At 36.7% G+C, this 20168-nt stretch overlaps 1 protein-coding gene across 1 annotated transcript in view; it reads left to right on the top strand.

Moving 5' to 3' along the window:
- Positions 1-20168, top strand: part of LOC133993527 (neural cell adhesion molecule 1-like) — a 243751-nt gene that overhangs the window by 194142 nt on the left and 29441 nt on the right. Inside the window, exons 14-17 of the mRNA XM_062432516.1 lie at positions 2225-2392; positions 9001-9126; positions 11955-11969; positions 14087-14134. Coding sequence (XP_062288500.1) covers positions 2225-2392; positions 9001-9126; positions 11955-11969; positions 14087-14134 — 357 coding nt within the window. The remainder of the gene's footprint in view (positions 1-2224; positions 2393-9000; positions 9127-11954; positions 11970-14086; positions 14135-20168) is intronic.

The raw sequence follows: 20168 nt of genomic DNA on the forward strand, positions 1-20168 counted from the left end.
TTTTCGTTGCGTCATGAAAATCTTTGGTCTGAACTGGGCCTTAAACGACTCCTTCCAACCAAAGTTTGACTAAATGGGTGAAAGAAGCCTATAAAATTCACCTTCACACCTTATTTTCCACATTCATATATCATTGAGGAAAATTCGACATGTAGCGTCAGGCAAAGAGCTCCACTGGTCATTTCAATTTCAAGGGTAATAAGGCAGTCTCTGCATCACATACTAATGTTGCTCAATCTAGATATCAGGTAGGTTCATCATTACAGGAGACACATGATGCCTAGGGGGGAAAAGAACTACAAACCTAAAGAAAAATGATAGGATAATTTTCAGCTGTGTTTCTGTGTGCATGATGTCAGTGAGTGACTCTTAGAAGTTTGCAAACACAGACATTGATTGATTAGTTAATTCTTTCACCTTTTAGCATTGAGTTTGTGTTGCAGTGTTGTGTTTGAAATAACAGCATTGAGCACTGGTTTCAGCACTGACTTGACTAAAAGCCTAAAGCCAATTTGTGAACTCCAGAAGCTGCACATTGATGATTTTAGTTTTTTTCTTAAAGATATACTAATAGTGCAGTTTAAGTGTAAAGCTGGTGGTGTTGCTGTTAAACTGTATCTCTTTTATTTCACTTTTCTTTAGTTTTGTCTTTTTAATCTATATTAACCTAGTTTTTCACCCTTTTAATACACTTTTTTCTCTTATTCTCTCTTATTTTTTTTAACTTTTTTTTCCTCTTGCATGCATTGGTCTCAATTTTTTCTTTTTTCTTTGTAATGTCTTCCTTTTCTTCATGTTGTCTCTGCATGGTCTTCATTTGTTCTGTCTTATTATCAGCTTGTCAATCAACAGTGAAGCATTTTGAACTACATTATCCTGCATGAAAGGTGCTATATATATAAAGTGTTAAGGGGTTCATCCTTTGACATTGATTGTCTTATCTACAACAGGACACTTTATCTTGATATAACAGCAGAGTAGAGACCAAGGGGGCCATTAAGTTGATTAGCAGTCATCCTCTGGTAACCATGACTACAGTGTATCAATGCATTATATGACCAGCAATTGTTAAGATACTGGACTCTCACACTTATTGATTACCACCATTAAGCTCTTACGACTGAAAGATCAAAAAACAGGTCTCCCTGTGTCTGTTCGGAGGCACTTCGGTGTCTACAGACTACTGACTTTAAGGGGCCTCCTTTCGTACACTGTGCCCTATCTTCATGAATCAGGCAGGAGCTAAAGCTGCCTCTGCAAACTCATTCAGGCATGTCCAACCGATCTTCAGTAATTGGATGACCAGAGGCATTGGGGCTGCCGAGGCTCACCAGCAGCAGCACAGTTGTGAGAAGGGGGCTGATTTGAAGCAGTACATTACCAGTAGGTTGTTGCAGGGGGCTAATATCAATCAGAGCCAATCACTTTGGATCTTTTAATGCCTTTAAATGTGTTTATTTCCATGCTAGAGTTTGGAAACAGAGGAGAAAGGAGAGTCCAACCTGATATTCCTATTTTGATGTCACACGACAGAAATATACATACAGCTTATTATAAAACATTACATAAGCAATTCAGGAAGTGTCATTAAGCTCTCTCAGGATGAGTTTTACATGAGACCTGAGAACAAATGTCAATGCAAACATAACATCATAACGAGACATCAGACAGCAGTCATCACACTTACTCACTTAAGTAGAGGCACTAATTAAAACATTCACAAGTATAATTAAAAACATCAGTTTTATAACTTTGACACCTATGTGGAGGAAAGAGTGTCACTGACATTTTTTTCAGTGATGAGTGAGATAATTAGTAATAAAGTAATAAATCTAAGGGCATCCTGTGGTTAAGTGGCAGCTTGAGCACGAAATGTCTAAATTTATATATAGAACATTTTCATAGTTAAAGCTTTACAAAGAGAGATGATATAGATGCAAGCAACACGCTAGAAAATACAAAACAATTATTATAGGAAAATGTTACGCCTGTCAAGTTAACCAGATGTCTGTTTAAGCCATTATCATGATTATACATATAAAGTCCATGTGAAAAATCTTGTTTACATGGTTTAAAGACTTATTTAATGAAGCATAGGTGTTACATGTAGTCTGTGAATGATCTGACAGTGTATATTCAATAGTCTCTGTGGTGTTGCTAGCTTTTGAAATTAGTTTTGGAAAAGAAAATCATAACAATTATTTTTCTTTTGTCTCTGTTGCAGAGGTGCCGTCATCGCCTGAAATTCTACAAGTGGAGCCTTTCTCAAGCACAGCAGTGGTAGAGTTCGAGGAGCCAGAATCCTTTGGTGGGGTTCCCATTATCAAGTACAGAGTACAATGGCGAGTGCCCAGCCAGGACTGGAAGGGCAGGGAGTACACTGCTGAGGACTGTGAGTCAAACATTTCCTCCTTTCATCAGATATTGTGCCTGTAGTGTTCGCAGCTGTGCAAACACAATATGACACACATTATTTTACAATAAATGTTTTTTTATTAGCTTTTTATTTCAGTATTATATTATGTCAAAGGCTGTGATGTGTCAACAGAAAGTACGCACTTTAGTGCCTGATATGATTCAGCGTTGAATTAGTCTTTTAGTGCCTGAGTCATCACCACTTACCTACATTTTCCATACAAGCTTATAAAAATATACATTTACTTTAGCAAAGTCAATACAAGAATGTAATTTAATTCTGTCTTCAGGTTTTCTGTGATGTCTTAAGATGCATCACATGCTTCAGCTTTGTTCTTGCCTCTTAATCATAAACTCATTGAAACTTTTTGAGTATCAAGTTAATCCACTGATTGTTGATTGTTTTCTGAAATTGTTAGACAAAAATTGGATGTTGGTAACGCATAATAACCTTTCAGCATGAAAAAAATGTATTTAATTATTTAAATTTTGATTTGATTTAACATTTTATTTCAATTGTGTAAAAGAGAAAAACAAATGTGAAAAACAAAGCAAAATGGTCTAAAAACAATAGACTTACACATAACAGTAAGCATAACGCCATGCAAGCTTGTCAACCACGTCCAAAAAGGAGCAGGAAGAAGTTAAGAACACCTATTAAATCCCACCCTTTCTCCATAAATCAATGATTGCTGTATAACAGCTTCCTCATATATATGAATCTCAAGAATAATAATTTCCTATATTTATACAAAAAAATGAATTACTAATTAATACTATCATACCACATACACATTTCTTACTAATGTATATTATATGTAATGTCACTATATACTGTAATCATAACTGTAATTTTGTATTATTTAAAACAAACAAAAAAAAAAACAGTCTTTAACAATAGCAACTTGTCAACATTAGTCCAGTTTCCATCATACAAAACATGACAGGAACTGTAGTGCCACAACATGTACATCCCAAACGTAAAAGACATACACGTATAAGACACTATGATTTTATATTCCTAGGACACTTTCCATTCATGCTCAGGTATTCAGTTGCTGTGCATTGAAATTATGTTAAAGGCATACATATATATATACATGTGTTTATATATATTGTTGTTAATTTTACAATCTACACATCTACGTTAAGGAAAATGGGCAAAAAAACGCAGACAAAACCAGCTATCAGCTACTCTTAATCCAAACATGACAGCACGGCCGATGTCAGGAGAAGAGGTGGAACACAGTGTAGCCTGAATGACAGTCAGCTCATACACTGACAGGCCCCAGATAATATCCCTGTCCCACTGAGGGTCTGTTGCTCGTACATATCTGGCTGGTTCTCGTCCTGTTTGCCACATGGGACACATCAGTCTGTGGCTGACAGGCTCTGCTGTCAGCTCAAGGCCCAAGAGCTGCCTGTCATGTAATTGTATACTCAAAAACACACGCACACGCACAGTACAGCACAGACTGTAAATGTTACCAAAAATATGTCGCTGAGCCACATCAGCTAATCCACATCTGATAAATTATAGCCTTTCAAGCACCCTCATACACTAAAAGGACATTTGCTGTTTGCAACTAACAGTTCTTGCTGTGTATTTAGGTTCATTTCTGAAATACTAAACGGCTTCTTATACTTAAGCTACAAAATGCCAGATAAGAAGGAAGTATATTGTTATTGATGGCTAAAAAATGCGCCAATAATAAAAGCGATTGAGTTTCAAGTGACTCTCACACTATTATGAACTAGGGCTGCCATCATATGTTTGAAAGAAGTACTGACAGACATACTACATCCATCAATGTGGGTCCAGATATATATATTTACCCCTGTGGCCAAAAGCTATACAAATACAGCAGTGGATATTGCAGAAGTGTACATATGAGGTGACAAATACATTGATATTTTACAATTTGTGTGACATTTAGAGGCTTTTAAGGTATAAGTCAGGTGTTCCTACAGATCTTACACATATGTAGTTTCTCCTTTTAAAAAGGCTGAATAACATTATCCAAACAGCAGTGTCTGGACAGCAATGGAGGTCTGTGGTACAGAGGAATAAGCTATAGCAGACTTTGGCTATACAGACAATACTTGATACAAGAATTGCTGGTTTTGGTCTTTTCATGAGATTTGTTGACAAAAAGAAAAATACAGAATATTACCAGACCGGTTTAGACTACCTACTGTACAACAAAGCAACGCCATCACAAAGCTACAAATTAATGCCTGCCACTTGTTGCTGTTTTATAGGCGTGACATGCTTCACATCAAAGTTGAGCTGGCTTCAACTTTTTCATTGAAGCTTCAACCAGTCATATGTTTTTGTGCCACCATTTCCACTCCCCTCATTGTGTTCAGTCTAAAAAATGGAAGAAATACAGATCCTCACCGTTAGCCAGTTGCCTGTGTTATTTATTGCATTTGTCTTTGTATCTATTTGTACATCAAGTTCTGTATTTTTAACAGTACAGGATAATTATTTAGTTCCTGGGTTCCCTTAATTTGTATGAGCCTTAATGGAAATAGAAACAAACAAAGAACATCTTGAGTTACTTTTTTACACATTATTTGTTCAATTGTCTTCACCATAACATAAGATAAGATAAGATAAGTCATCCCTTTGTTAGTCCCACAATGGGGAAATGTGCTTAATTACAGCAGCAAGTGGACAGTAAAATAGAAGAGCAGCAATAAGAAAAAGAATGAAGAGCAATAAATAATAAGTACAAAAAACAATAAAGACTATGATAGTAAAAAATATATAATAAAATAATTGTGACATTATTCACATCATTTACAAGAGTAATATTGATATTGAGTGGTAATATACCAGAGATGATATTGTTAATGCACAGATTAAAGTGAACGAAAATATATATGTATATTATATGTAATTGAAATTAGTAGTATACATGAAATATTAAGAAATTATTAAGAGGTAGTTTAATTTCAAATTGTTCAAGGGGAGGTCTGGGGATGATGCTGAGTAATGAGGAGGCAACCTGTACTAGTTTGACATTTTTTATGTGAGCTCCACAATTCAAATTCAATTAACCTCCATTGTAATTGGTGAAAACAAGAAAAGTCAGACAGATCTCCCAAAACCTGGGACAATAGGGGTTTATTTGTGGATTTATTTAAGGTGGAACTAGTTTCATATTGCAGCTTTAAGCCTGTAACCATAACAGCAATCATTCATACTGCCTTAATATATTCAAAGACGGATTTCTCTGACATTAGTACACATTCCTTAATGCTGCAGTAAGCATGTATTGTGTCAACACAGTGATTAATACATACAAACGTCAGTCAAATTTCCAATGATTGTTATGATTTCTGGAGATAATCTTTTAGTTAAGCTGACGAAATCAGCTTGTGTTAATCATTGGCAAATTACTCCAAGACGGATGGAAATAGGAACATGAATGGTTTGTGCAGTGAAATTGACAGTTTTATTGATATTGGTGGGTCTAAAAGTCCACTTCTGAATTAATTTGGTCATAAATGCTTTGTAGCTGTTTTCATGTAGTTTGTCCAAGCAGCCATTTCTGCATGGTTCATTCTGAAAGTCTCTCATTGAGACATTAATCTGAAACACTTTTAGAAATGTCACAGTAATCAAAAAAAATGTGTCTCAGCTGTTTTGTACCGGAACCTAAATTTGTTCTCATCCATGAAATTACTATTCTTTGTATTACACAGTGAAATATCAGCCAAGTGGCTTTTTATATGACAAAAATCAAGAAGCATGTGCGTTTCCTGATTCAAATCTACACAAATAACATTGTCTTCTTGATCAAATGTAGTATACTTTTAATAGAAAATGTGATTCTTGTTACCTCTGAAGAAAAACACCAAACATTTCCACTCTTTATAGAATTGTTTACATGCAGTATGTTATATTTGAGGCTATTAAAATGCATTTTCGTTGAGTGATTACTGTGTAAATTAATTCACTTCAACCTTGGAATTTGCATTGCAAGATTACAGCATCAGGCTCTCATAAATAGCGTTATTTCTGTTACTACACTTGACACACACACATTACAATTGGATGTAATGTTCCAAGAATGAGGCCAGTAATCAAACACCACTCAACCACACTTTAATCAAAATCTTTTTCCTAGTGTTGGATGCTTTGCCCCCCGTGCTCACCGACTATTATTACATCCAACTACTAACCCTTCAATTGGTCACACTGTGGTTGCTATTTATCTTCAGCTTTGACACCCATCATTGAGTCTCTTCATGAATAATCCAGTTAGGAGAATATATCAGCCTATATACCTGCAGTGTCCCACCCAATATACACATGAAACCATTTCACCCAGCAGCTCCTGTCTGTGCTGCAGTTAATGTTACTGGCTTCTAATGGAAGAAGAGAGAAAAAAAACATAATTATTGGCAGCACTCTGCACCATGTTTTCTGGTGAGATAAACATGTGTTTTCTAGGATGAAGCTAGGGTAAACACATGAGAGCTTATTGAGTCATTGTAAAAACAGTTTGTTTTTTTTGCATTTTCAAGTTCACATTTATTTTATTTATCATTAGTCCCTGAGCATGAATGTGCCATTTTTGAAGGGCTAAGATGCTTGAAAATTGGTGAATACGTCAGAAGTGGCAAAAATTGCAGATTCTGTAATAACTGAGCTCAGTAATGGCCATTAGGCTCTATAGCGCCCCCTAACTTCAGGCCATGTTGAGTTAAGTTGCTTTGATGTTCATGAAATTCGGTTGGATCATTGCTCTCATTATTCTAAACAATTTATTTTCTTCTTTTTTTTTCTCGCTGTAAAGAATTTAAGCTATTTTGAATGTCATGTGTCAGTTTTTTACGAACATGTGTGAAGCCTTTAGGAGGCATATTGTATTGTATAGCCATTTTTTAATTAAGTGTGCAGGTTTTTTTTTTTGCAAAGTGAAGCCATTTACACATGTTTTACTTTAACAAACTCCTCCTAGAAAATTAACCTGAGCAACTTTAAATTTAGTAAGTGACATCTACAGACTTTTGTGATGTTTTGCGAAAACATTTGAGTTTTCATGGAAGGCCCTTTAGGTGTGGTGTGCCGGTCAGTTTTGCCCAAAACATGAAAGGCGCTGTAACTCCATTTTACATCCTCTAACATGCCCCAAATTTCTCATGCTTCATACGAGTCCATGCCAGAAGTTTACATGATATACAGCAACATGATGTATAGTTTAATATTTATGAAAATGTATATCCATGTCAGATGCCCTCGGGTAAATGTAATGCCGCATTGATTTTCGACTTATGAATTGCCTACAGGCAACAGGATGTGAGGCCTAAATGACAAATGTTAACGCAAGGTCCAACAGGTCCAGCGTTATGTAATACACACAGGAAATCCTAATTCAACCAATCACACTGATCCGATAATCCTGCCAATTCAGAGCCATGTCAACTAGGGATGTCCCGATCCGATATTTGGATCGGATCGGCCGCCGATATTAGCAGAAAATGCATGTCAATATCGGATCGGCCTGCACGGGAAAATCCCGATCCGGACTCCCGATCCAGTTTGTTTTCAAAACTCCGGTCCGTGTTTTCCAGCGCACCGATGTAGGTAATCCATTCCAGTTTTTTTCAGCTTTTCCCCCCAAATCCGGTCCGCGTTTTTCAGCACACCTAGCGACCTGTCCAGCATCCCACTATTTATTTATCAGCTTTTTTGTGTGTTTTGCTTTATTAATACAGTTTACAAAATTGTTTGCACTGATGGCTTTTTAAGCCCTGGTTTACACTCTTGTTGTTCAAGAGCAGAGCATTGATGCCAATTCAGTTTGTGTGGTTAATTGACTATTTATTATTTTGTCTATTTTGTGTTTATTTAACCCTGTTAAGAATAAACTGGTCAGCTTCTCATTACCAACCATTGTGGATTATTCAAACTAACCTAATTAAGTTGGCTAGTTGTTCTTAAGAGTAAAACCCTTTTCAACATGAGTATAACAACAAAATAAGTAAATATCTTTAATCTTTAATACATGCTTGGATCGGCCGGTATCGGTATCGGCCTATGCTAAAACCTACAATATCGGTATCGGATCGGAAGTGCAAAAAGCTGGATCGGGACATCCCTAATGTCAACTGACCTCCAGTTGCGATACCACAGCTGTTGCTCCCTCCATAGCTTTGTGCAGTTTTAATTTTTTATCCAATGAATGTGAAGTAGTGCAGATACAGGTACACGTAGCCTAAAACAAACACAATAAATCAACAAGAAGATGTAATGAGCAAGATGTATGACTTATGATTTGCTCTGACCCTCAGTGTAAAATAAGGCTTTATCCTAACAGATTCATTTTATTTACTTTATCTGGATCGCCATTAGCTTCCATAACATGTTTCATTGTTTTTCTTGATTACACATGAAATAATAATAAGGATGAACACAAATTTCATATTATATACATATATATATATATAAATGATCATTTGTGCAAGACCAATAAAAATCTACTGTACTGTTTCTACCATCTTGGTTTACTATTTTTGGTTCACTGTATACAGTTCATGCATGAAATAACACCAGCTTGCCTTCAACAGACAGCACCAAGATTACCATTGACGGCCTGAAACCAGAGACCACCTACGAAGTCAAAATATCTGCAATCAATGGCAAAGGCGAAGGCGAGAGCAGCCAGCCCAGCACTTTCCAGACTGAGCCAGTCCGTAAGTACTGCCCTCGCCGTTCATATCCCAGCTCTCAGTAAGCATCCTTCTGACCCCTATGCTTTGAACCTAATACTGTTGCTCACTCCGCCGCCTGTACATGTCTAGCTGAACCCAGGAGATTTCACCCTTACATTCCTCTTTTCCCTATACACCAAGCCCCATTTCAGTCCTTTTGCAGCCGAGCTAGAAGGAACAATAATTCCCGATGCTGCTGACGCTTCATAATCCAACTTGGTTGATTGTTTTAACTATGCAAGGTGTAACCTGTGTATCCTTTACTACTGAACAGTATTATTTGTATGTTTCCACTTGAATATTTGCAGTGTGTAAGGCAGACCTCGCCTCTTTCCATTACCCAGAGCCCTCCCTTCGTAGCCCACAAGTCTGATGATTTAGTGAAAGCTTTTCTGCAAGCACTTTTGCACTCTTAAGGCTGATTTATACTTCAGTGTGAAAAGGTGTTAGGTCTTTATTTATTCTTCAGTGACAGCAAGCATTCTCAGTATAGCAGCCATAGGTCAAGCTCTGCTGAAGATTGTTTATATTTTGTGGAGAAAAAAAATGGCAGCACATGATGAAATGTTGGGTGTTTCGGACATGAGGAAAAGTTTATATTTAACTGTGTTTGGAGGAAAGCAAGAGAGAAGAAAGTCACCTTACAGTAACAGAGCTAGGTTGATACAAGAACAGCTGCTTATTAGGCAAATAGGGGAAAGTTTGGACCATGTCAGCCATTGCATTTCTTTGTCAACCACAACAACACTTGCACTGGTTTTCCGAATGGTGTGGACCAATTTGCTGTAATCCTTTGTGTCAAATCCCAGCTGTGTTAGACATATGGCAGCATCTGCAACAGCGGGAAAAAAACAGGTGCACAACACCTGTCATCACCAATCAGAATGTGTCAACTTGACAGAAATTGTATCAACTTTGTGTTTCTTTGTGCACGCAGACATGTCAGGTAATACTTTCTCACTGAAGTATGAATTAGACCCAACAAAGGTCCAGAAGCTGCTATCATATTCAAGCTGAGACAGCCTATCCTAGCCTATTAAATAACGATCTCTTGGTCTTGGACCTTGGGCATTGGAATTGAAAATCACTGCAGAGTTTATAAAGGAGGAAACCAAAACCAAGACTGTATTTCTTGTACTTTATGTTTTCTGACAGAGGTATTGTACTGGATTGTGAACAGTTTTGAAAGAAAACTCTGTATTTGTCAAGCAGTTTCACAAGAAAGTCATAGTTAGCTATAAGAAAGTCCTCATAATATGGCAATGTACTTTTCTCAAACACAGGTAGTGAGTTGAAAAGTGGAGTTGAAAAGGTAATTCAGTTTTATTATTATAACATGGGTCTTATTTATGAAGCGATTTACGAAGACTGCGAGCTACTTCAGGCAGCCCAACTCAAGCTGCAGCCCCACTTACATGCTATATACCCCTCATTGTCGCATATATTCAGCACACCCTAATAATCATGGTGGTGTATTTAAGATGTCAGTACTCTACTCACACTTTGCTGCATAGATGCTGCCACACTGTTTTTTCCTTGTGAGGAGCAACAAAGTCAGACCCGACACTTCAAACACTAATGCTGTACATATAGAGTAGTTTTGGCTATAATGATATGAGCATTAACCTAACCATTTTCTGACCAAACAAATTGCTCTTATTAAATTAAGAAACACAAGCAAGTCGGATGCTAGGCTGTAAAAGAGCCAACACTTTATCTAGATGAATAAGCCACTTTATTTGGATGTAAGTAATGAGAGTAATAATCCGTCACTGTTCTGGAGAGCGGTGTGTACACAGTTGTAGGTTTTCCTTTTTTTTGCCTTCATTCTCTGATAGTCTCACTATATACTTTTTTCCAGTGTCACCACATTTGTAATTAACATGGTGAGTTTGACGTTATTATGTGTCAATTTGTTATTTTGTTTTACAGATCCAAATGACGGCCAAAAAACTATGAAAATAAGACCCAAGACATAATAAAACTGTATTATACTTTAATATGTATCTAACCACCGCAGCGTTAGTTCAGCCAGGTTACATTAGAAGGCAACCAATTTCTCTGTCAGCATGTTAAATCAGAGTCATAAATAAATCTTTGTTTTAGTCTGTACCAGCCTCTATGTCACGCTTCCATCTACGCTTCATCACCCCACTGCTTTTGTAGAAAATCCTCCTTATTTGGCCTCATAAGTTAAAGCCGAGAGTCTTTTTCCTACTTCAAGATGTTTCAGTGAAAAAAGAAGAAAAAAAAACAGTATCCGTGTGTATTCAATTCACAGTCTAAATCGAGCTTTGCACAGACTTGCAGTTGTGCTTAAACTTTATTTCCTTTATCAACTAGACCGGATTCAAAAGAAAGTAGAAGACACTGAGGAATCCATTGAGATTGAACACGTTGTCATTTGATGTGTTACATTACACTTGAGATGCAGCGTTGTTTCGACAAAAAAAAAACAAAGCCTCTTTTGTCCTTTTTCAACAAAACACTGAATCCATACCCACAACCAAAGTCACATCTGAGCTTGAAGTAATTTAAAAGACACATTTGTAATTTACTGGGTAACACAGTACTATCATTATCAAAGTCAAAGTTAGCTGCAGAACAAAGGGAAGCGAGACTTGCTGTAGACGCTAGGTTCAATAAGACAAAGTAGCGGAGTGACAGTGGGTTAATGATGCAGCAGAACAGAGTTGCCCTTTATCATTGTTCATATTTCTCATCTCATTGTCTTTGTTTCTTTCTCTTTTTTTAAAATTATTTTGCCATCGTCATTTTCCATCTGTTCTGTCTTCCATTGGACTTCTCAGAGTATTCTTTCACAAGTAAGTTTTTTCCCCCTCCTTTTTTCTGTCTGCCTTATTTTCTCCAGTAGTGGATCCATTTCATTTGAATTTTTATTTTCTTAACTCGGAGCATTGTCTCTGTACTGAAACATTGCTTTAATGATTGAGGAAACCTGCTATAATTATGTGAAAGTTACAGTGTTCATAATCTAATTGTGTCTTGTCTTCCATGAAAAGTTCTACAGAAAATCATTGCCCAATGCCCTAAAACCATGATTTTTCTTTTCCTTAATTGGATACCGGCATATATTCATTACCTGTTGCATTGCTTTTCCAGGCAGCATACCATCCCATTACTCTAATGCAGTTTCAGGTTTGTTAAACAGTGCAATAGATTGATATGACAGACTTATAGCCTGTAGCAAGTCAGTGATTTTGTACCATAGTCTTTAATCCTACCTGCTTCTTTAATAATGCTTGTTTGCAGCATCTTTCTTTTGGTGTGTCTCTCTAGTTAAAAAAATATATATTGTGCTTGTGCACTGCAGCAATGTGTTTTATAAGATCTTAAAAGAAGGTAGACAACAAAGTGGAACCAAGGTGTATTTTAATCAATGCATTATCCGTGTGAAATGAGAATACTTACTGATAATAACGCTAAAGGCTGTGGATCTTTGCATCTAAATGTCACCATAAATAATATAATGATTAGATATTTAGGCATTCAATTCACAGAAATAATTAGGATTCCAATTTGTGCTTGTGAAGTGCTTTTATTTCAGTTTTGTTATTTGACCCTTAGACATGAATCCACTTGTGTCTCAGAGGTCACAATAATACAAAAGAAAAATGACTGTAAATTGCTTCCAGGTTTCTGTTTGAGTGTAGATGGTGAAGAGCTGCAGCTTTCTTTGAACAGAGCATATGCTTATCGCTCTTTAAGCATCATTGAAAGTCTCTTTTATTCTTCATTTCTGTATCGGCTGAACAGCAGTTGAGATTAAAACCACCAATGTTTTTTGGCTGCTTGAAATTGAGTTGAGGCTGCATCTTGGCTTCAATCTGAGTAACACAATATACAAACAAACAAAAAACAGGATATGATTTTTACATGCTTAAAGATACAAAATAATTAAAACTGTGATGCCTCAAGAAATCCTTGGTCATATCTGTTTAACATTCAGTTTTTGACCAATAACTTGTATATATACATTTTTAAAACATTACTTTTGGCATTATCTTGGTTTAAGTGTAATAGCATACAGTTTATGTAGATTAGACTAAATCTGACAATCCACTGTGTTTACTAGTTGCTGCCAAACGAAACCACTGGTACCAAAGACAAAAGGCAGTGTGTACTCTATAAAACAAAAGGTACCTCCCACTGTACACTCACTCTTGAACAAATAAGAATGCAGCAAAGGATGTTCAACATGTACTTACAACTCACACTCTGAAAATAGTTGAGAGAATGCACAGGCATGCTTATCTTTATTTCCATAAGCTTTAATGCTTGCAGGCATTAGCCCTAAAAATTACAAGGCAACACATTCTGTTTCAACTTAGAAACTGTACTTTTTTAATCATCATGGGGAAATGTGTCTGTAGCATTTCCCTTATCCTAACTGCTAAGGAGCAGTGGGCAGCCACAGTCCAGCATTCAGGGACCAATTTTATTTCTAAAACCAAGCTGGTCAAAGTCAATTGCAGCAGTTCTTTACATCTCAAGCACTGACTTGTCTGTAGTTGTTAACATAGGATTTAATTCCTTAGAGTCTCTAGAGTAGAAATCTAATATTTGTTGCAGCCAAATTGGGTTGGCTGAAGTTAAATGAGTACAGGTGTAGAGCTCATGTATGTTGAAGAGAACTGATGATTTCAGTAAGAATGTTTTTGTCCCAATTGTGTTGTGTTGTTGCAAGTTTCGACTATCAAGTTCGACTTTCCCAGTTCAAACTCCATTCTTTTACATCTCTCACTATGGACGTTCCCATTGCATGATACAAAAAACTGATAGCTGATATAAGAGGAGTCAAATGTTCCAGAGGAATTCCTTATCACCAAGATTTAAAAGAAAAAAAAAAACGACCCTGCACTACTCTTGTGTTGTTAAGAAGAACTCTAGCATCTCTCACCATGTTTTCACCATCTTTCAGTTTCATCAGAGACACCACCCCCTATCGCCGCCACCAGTATGGCGCTTAGTGAGTATGCCAGTGTGCAGTGTGTCTCTCTCCACTTCTGTGTCTCTTACCTGCTTGGCCTCACAGTTAGTGTAGATGTCCATTTATTACTTTTGTGGCTCATAAAAAGGGCTCATCTCCATCTGCCGGTAGAGCGTAGAAAAACAGCAAATTGAGTCGGCATCTTACTGGCTTTGTTAAATGGCTTGAAATCTAATAGATTTTACTAACATTTGTCAAGGAAATGAAGGTTCAACCTCTGATGGACTGATTTTATGATATTGTGTGTGACATAATTAACATAACATACCTGCTCGTGAAGATTCAAATCGCATTGGTAGATCAGTGGCTGCACAACTCCATACTGACACTGAAGTGATTTTTTTATAGGAACCATATTTGTAATTAAGTAGTTGGTTGAAAGTAGAATCATAACACAATCATCAATCATACACCGTGTGCAGTATTAACCCTTGCTAACACTGTTTGAAAGTAGTTACATAATGCTAACACCTTATGTCGTGTTTGTGTCTTCAAGAATTTACTCTAAGTATCATTCATGTCAACAACTGGTAAAATGCAACTGAAAACTCCAAACCAGTGGTGGATAGTACAGAAGTATCTGTAATTTAACAAATATCGATGTCTTAACCCTCCTGTTGTCCTCTGGTCAAGGAAGAAGGAAAGAAAGAAAGAAAGAAAGAAAGAAAGAAAGAAAGAAAGAAAGAAAGAAAGAAAGAAAGAAAGAAAGAAAGAAAGAAAGAAAGAAAGAAAGAAAGAAAGAAAGAGAAAGAATGAAGGAAGGAAAGGAGTAAGGAACGAGGGAGGAAGGAAGGAAATAAATGAGGAAGGAGAAAGGAAGGAAGGAAGGAAGGAAGGAAGGAAAGAAAGAAGTAAGGAAGGAAGGAAAGGAGTAAGGAGGGAGGTAGGAAGGAAGGAAAGAAGGAACAGTCAAAACAGACGGACCCGGGAGGACGACAGGAGGGTTAAATAAGCCAATGAAAAGTCAGTAGTTCAATGTCACTAAATACTAATGTTGCTATGGATACTATTTTACCACTGCACCTCCTACTGCCCCTATTAAAACCACAGGGTAGCAGAGGAGGCTCGGTTATTTGTTTGAAGGGTTGAGATGAGATGCTTTGTGTTATCTAGGAGATTGTTAGCTAGTGATGTTATATACCTAAGTGGATATAACATGCTTTACAGTGATAGTGGTAGCTAATGTAGGTTAGCCTAAGTAGATACAATGCAGATTTATGGCCAGGTGAGTGTAGGATTCAAAGGCAGTTTAATGGTACATTAGCTCAGTGTTAGAGAATGGTGCCACCTGTCACAGGGCTGAGTAGATTTATGAAGGTACAGCTACCCAGATACCCGCTGGAGGGCCCGAATGATCGATCAAAACATCATTTAGCATTTATCCTGGGTTTCCACAGGAATGATACTCTGTCACTGTAGACTTTGATTTTTTCTGAGATCCCTATCAATATTTCTCTGTGTCCATTAAGCTTAGATTCAGTATCAGCTCCTCCAAGAGATGACAGTGTAGTTTACACCTTTTTTGGAGTTGGCCTGTTTAGGCAAGCAATAATGTAAAGGAGATTCTTAATCTTGCTGTGATATTGTGCACCTTACACAAACAGGCAATGCAAAGAGCTTGGCCCTGATTTGCCTGTTTTGAACATCTTAGAAACCAGTGAAGTAACAGATGGGTGACAGTGATCAGCAACACTTGCAAACCACCTCTGATATTTAAAAAAAAAAAAAAAAAAAAAAAAAAGCAAAGCAAAAATTGAGTTTTGTATTTCATAGAAGTGTAACGAAGTAATTGTTGCATGTCTATTTGTCTAATTCTATTTGTTTTCCTGATGTACTAATTGTCCTTTTCAGTGTCCCTAACTCAATTTCTACCTTTGAACACACCTTTGTCAGATACAGCATTGATTTGACATTAGATTCACATAGGATGTAGTTATTCATTGTTATAAAATTCACAAAAGCTTTTAGACCATCATCTGATGCAAACCTTATTTTTCCTGATGTTTCATGTGTTCATACTGTTGTCTGCTGTGTTTTTTTTACCATATTAAGTCAGCATGGTATGTATGTACTCAAATATACAGTTTCCTCTGTTCTTCTTCTGATTTATTGTTTGTCCACAGGACACCAAGCATATTGCTGCATTTCCTTTAGCTTTAATTTGTCTGTAATGGCCGTCATGGTGTTAAAGCTGACCATAGTTCAATTTCACACTGGCTGGTAATGTTGCTATGTTAAGAGAAAAAAAAGAAAAGAAAAGAATGAAAAAGAAAATCTGTCAGAGGAAAGCTGTTGATTATCTGGATGCATGAAGCAATTTTGGATGTTCAGTTTTGGTTGTGTGTTAAATCTGTGTCTTAAAATCAACTAAGTGTATTTACTTTACCTTTGCTGTCATACTCTACGTGTTTTCAACAACCAAAACTAAACATCTGCAACTGCTTCATATATTTAGCTTATTTATGTTTTATTAATACATATTTTTTTATAAATCTGTTTATCTATTTATGCGTTTCTTTTTGTTGTTTGTGTTCCTTTTGTATCATTTTGTCTTTAACATTCTCCTTCATTTTGTTTTATTATGTTGACATTTTCATCATTTCAAACATGTTTTGTGTGTTTCCCATGTGTCCCCCTTCCTGTCCCCACAACCCCACCACTCTCCTCCCCTCTATACTTTCCTGTCATATGCGTGCACATCATGTGACTTTGTCATGTGGCTCTTGCATGGTGCTGATGATGTCGTCTTCGCTGGCCAACAGCAGGTAATTTTGTTTTCGTTTTTGTTTGTTTTTTCTAGTTTGAGATTATCACATCAGTAATGATCCTTCAGAAGACATTTATCAAATTACACTCATAGATGAGGCATTAAAACACTTTCAATTTTATTTGGCAATTCTTCATCCATCTTATTGCCATTCTGGATACATGTAGGAAATATTAAGTAAAACACACTACTTCATTTCAACAGTATTTCATCTCCAGTCATTCTAAGACTTTCTTTCTTCTTGCCAAATATGACGCTTTTGTCCATTTTCCACTGCCGTCACCAATTAACAGTCCAAGACTCTCCTCTTGTTAGTGCCTTGTTAAAGAATTATAAGAAATACAAACCAGGGCCACATCATTCTTTGTTAACACTTATAGTTCACTGAGCTGATATGATATGGTTGTTAACTATTCTACTCAGTGCCTTCTGCTTATATTTACACCTACAACACTGCATCATAATTGTTCTCCTTATCCAGATAAGATATTCAGATACAGATTGCATCTTAATACCAGGCAGAAAAAGGGTCTTTGTAAAGTTAACTACATCATGAACAAAACTTTAATTTTACCCATCTGTAAATGCACATCAACATTTACATATGGCTGCTCTTTTCTATATAATATCTATATAAACAGATTCCACTGGAAAGGGAATGTGTAAATCTTTAAAACACATGAAAATATGTTTATTTTAGTAAATTGCAATGATGCAACAAGTGCTACAGATTCAATTGTAATTGGGTTCACACATTTCACTCCATAGTTTATTTTTTTTTTTTTTTCATTTTATCTTACTTCAAAGTCAGTCATAGTGCTGTGCCAGCCAATCATATGTGGGCTAGTTTGAATTTTACAATCACATTTTCTTAAATTGAAAATTGCCATCCATGCAAACTTAAACCAAGATGACAAATATAGAATTAGGTTAAATGGATGAGAATTAACGAGATCATTTAGCATTATATCCTTCTGGATGGTTTATGCGATTTACAAGGAATCAGGCACAACAGGGTTAATACAGTTACATTTTAATCCAAGCACACTTCATGTCTTGTCATTTTTGACTCTGCAGTGTGTTTTTTTCTTGTTGTGCTTGATTGTTTACCCTCGCTTTAAATTGTATAATTATTATAGAGTTATATTAAAAAATGAATTAAAGAAAAATGTTTCATATTTTGAATTGCATTTAAACAAGAGCACCTTCACGATGTGCTACTGACTTAACTCTGCATTGCATGAACTGTTAAACACAATCTTCATACTCACCCATGAAGTTTTTCTCTTATTTTTCTCTAAATGATTTTACTCTACAGTAGCTCTCAGTGTTTTACTGAATGGACTCAAAGCAGCCCATTGCATTACTGCTGCATGCAAGTTTATTTCCTCTTTCTTGTTGCATTCTTCTTCTTTGTTCTATTGTTTAACAATGAAAATGTTGTCTGTTTCTGCATGCGTCTGCATCTTGGGTGTCTTGTTGGTACTTCCATTTCTGCATATACATGCTAAATGCAACAGTATTATACATTTGAATGGTATGGGAGAAGCTTTATCTAATGGGTATTGTCAAATTCTTTCTTGACAATAATTGATAGTGTGAGCGCGGCTGTTACATCAGCATTAAAAATTGCATCAGAAGGAATTATGAACCCACATTGACTAAAATGATGTCTGTATCCTACAGCATGTTCATTTTCTTCTGACCCTTGTTCAAACTCTAACCACTTATCTCTGAATGTATGCTGGAAGATGAGGGAAGCTGCTATATTAGGTCGGGCCACATGTGGAACCATGACCCCTACAGGTGCGTCAGTGTGAGCTCATTAGCAGTGCTCCACATGTTGCCCCTCCTCGTGTTTAGCAGCGCCCAAAATATCCAGCCTGCATGCAGGAGCTCTTCATTTCTAAAAACCTCCTTTCTCTGTTTTAGCCTCAGAAAAAAAAAAAAAACCTAACCCCAGAATGATGCTCATGGATAACAATACTGAATGTACCATTGTCTACCTGCCGCCATGTTCATGCTGCTGTTACTAACTAACAATGTCTGATTCAATTCCAGCTTATGTCATGCTCGCTCCAGTCTACTGGAATGCAGTTTTCAGGCAGTGTGCTCAGATGATTACATATGATCAAGAACAAGTGCCTTGATACATTCTCATTAAACAAACTACAACCACTAACACTGATGTTTGAAATGTTAAATACCGTGTCTGGAAACGTAACCATTGATATCTTTTTTCTGTGACCTTTTGAAATGTATGCAAGGGGTTTAATGTTAATGTTTTTTGTATTTCCTCACCTACTCACTGATTTGCCAGCAAAAGGCATGCATTTAAACCCGCATCATGAGTTTTTTTCTTTATACTTGCTTGTAGGCAGTCAATATCAAATTGCCAGCACAATGCAAATGTTGTAACATTGTGAGCTAGTCAGTTTAATATTATTATAACAGAGCTAACTGTGTGTAACCAATTTGTACATAATTGATGAATTTGGGTTGTTAGTCTCCTCCCTTCAGCCCTTATAACGGCATGGGGGTAAAAGCCACACGCACACAAAACACTTCGACCGTCCTTCCCACAAGACTATGTAAATGTTATTGAAAGTAATAGAGTAACATGTGCAATCAAGGCCTACAGGCTCATTATCCAGCAACCCCAGAAGTCATTACTCTAGAGGACAGAGCAGATAATGAGGTGCCTCAAGGAGAACAACACTTGAGCCAGTGGCTCTGAGGCAGCCACACACTGTCCTCTGTCCCCTCATGCTGCCTTACAGTGATATTCCACCCCAAATCTATATTTAATGTTCAAATATTCACCTACTGCAGGCTTGGAAAGTGCCTTAAGGAAATGTGTAGTTATCATCATCAGAGCAAAGTGCCTTTGTTCAGCCCCTGCTGGCTCTAACATGTCCTCTAATAAAACAATAATAGATGTTCTTAATTCCTTTAAAAAAACAACAACATATTAGCATTTTCTGATCTGACACACACATCAGCAGGATACCATCATTTGTCAGTGCCTTCTGAAATCATTACAAATCACCAACCACCAACTTAATTAAGGTTAGGTTAAGGCACAAAAACTGCCTGATCATAGTTTGGGTTAAAATAACTACTTCATTAGGATCAGGGAAACATTGCGGTCAGGATTAAAATAAATTCATGGTGACCAGAAGGACATGAGTAGCGATCACTGTATGGCTGTGTTCAGACTGCCAGCCCAAATCCATTTTTTTGGTC

Source organism: Scomber scombrus, chromosome 14 (genome assembly GCF_963691925.1).
Source record: "Scomber scombrus chromosome 14, fScoSco1.1, whole genome shotgun sequence".
NCBI lineage: Eukaryota > Metazoa > Chordata > Actinopteri > Scombriformes > Scombridae > Scomber > Scomber scombrus.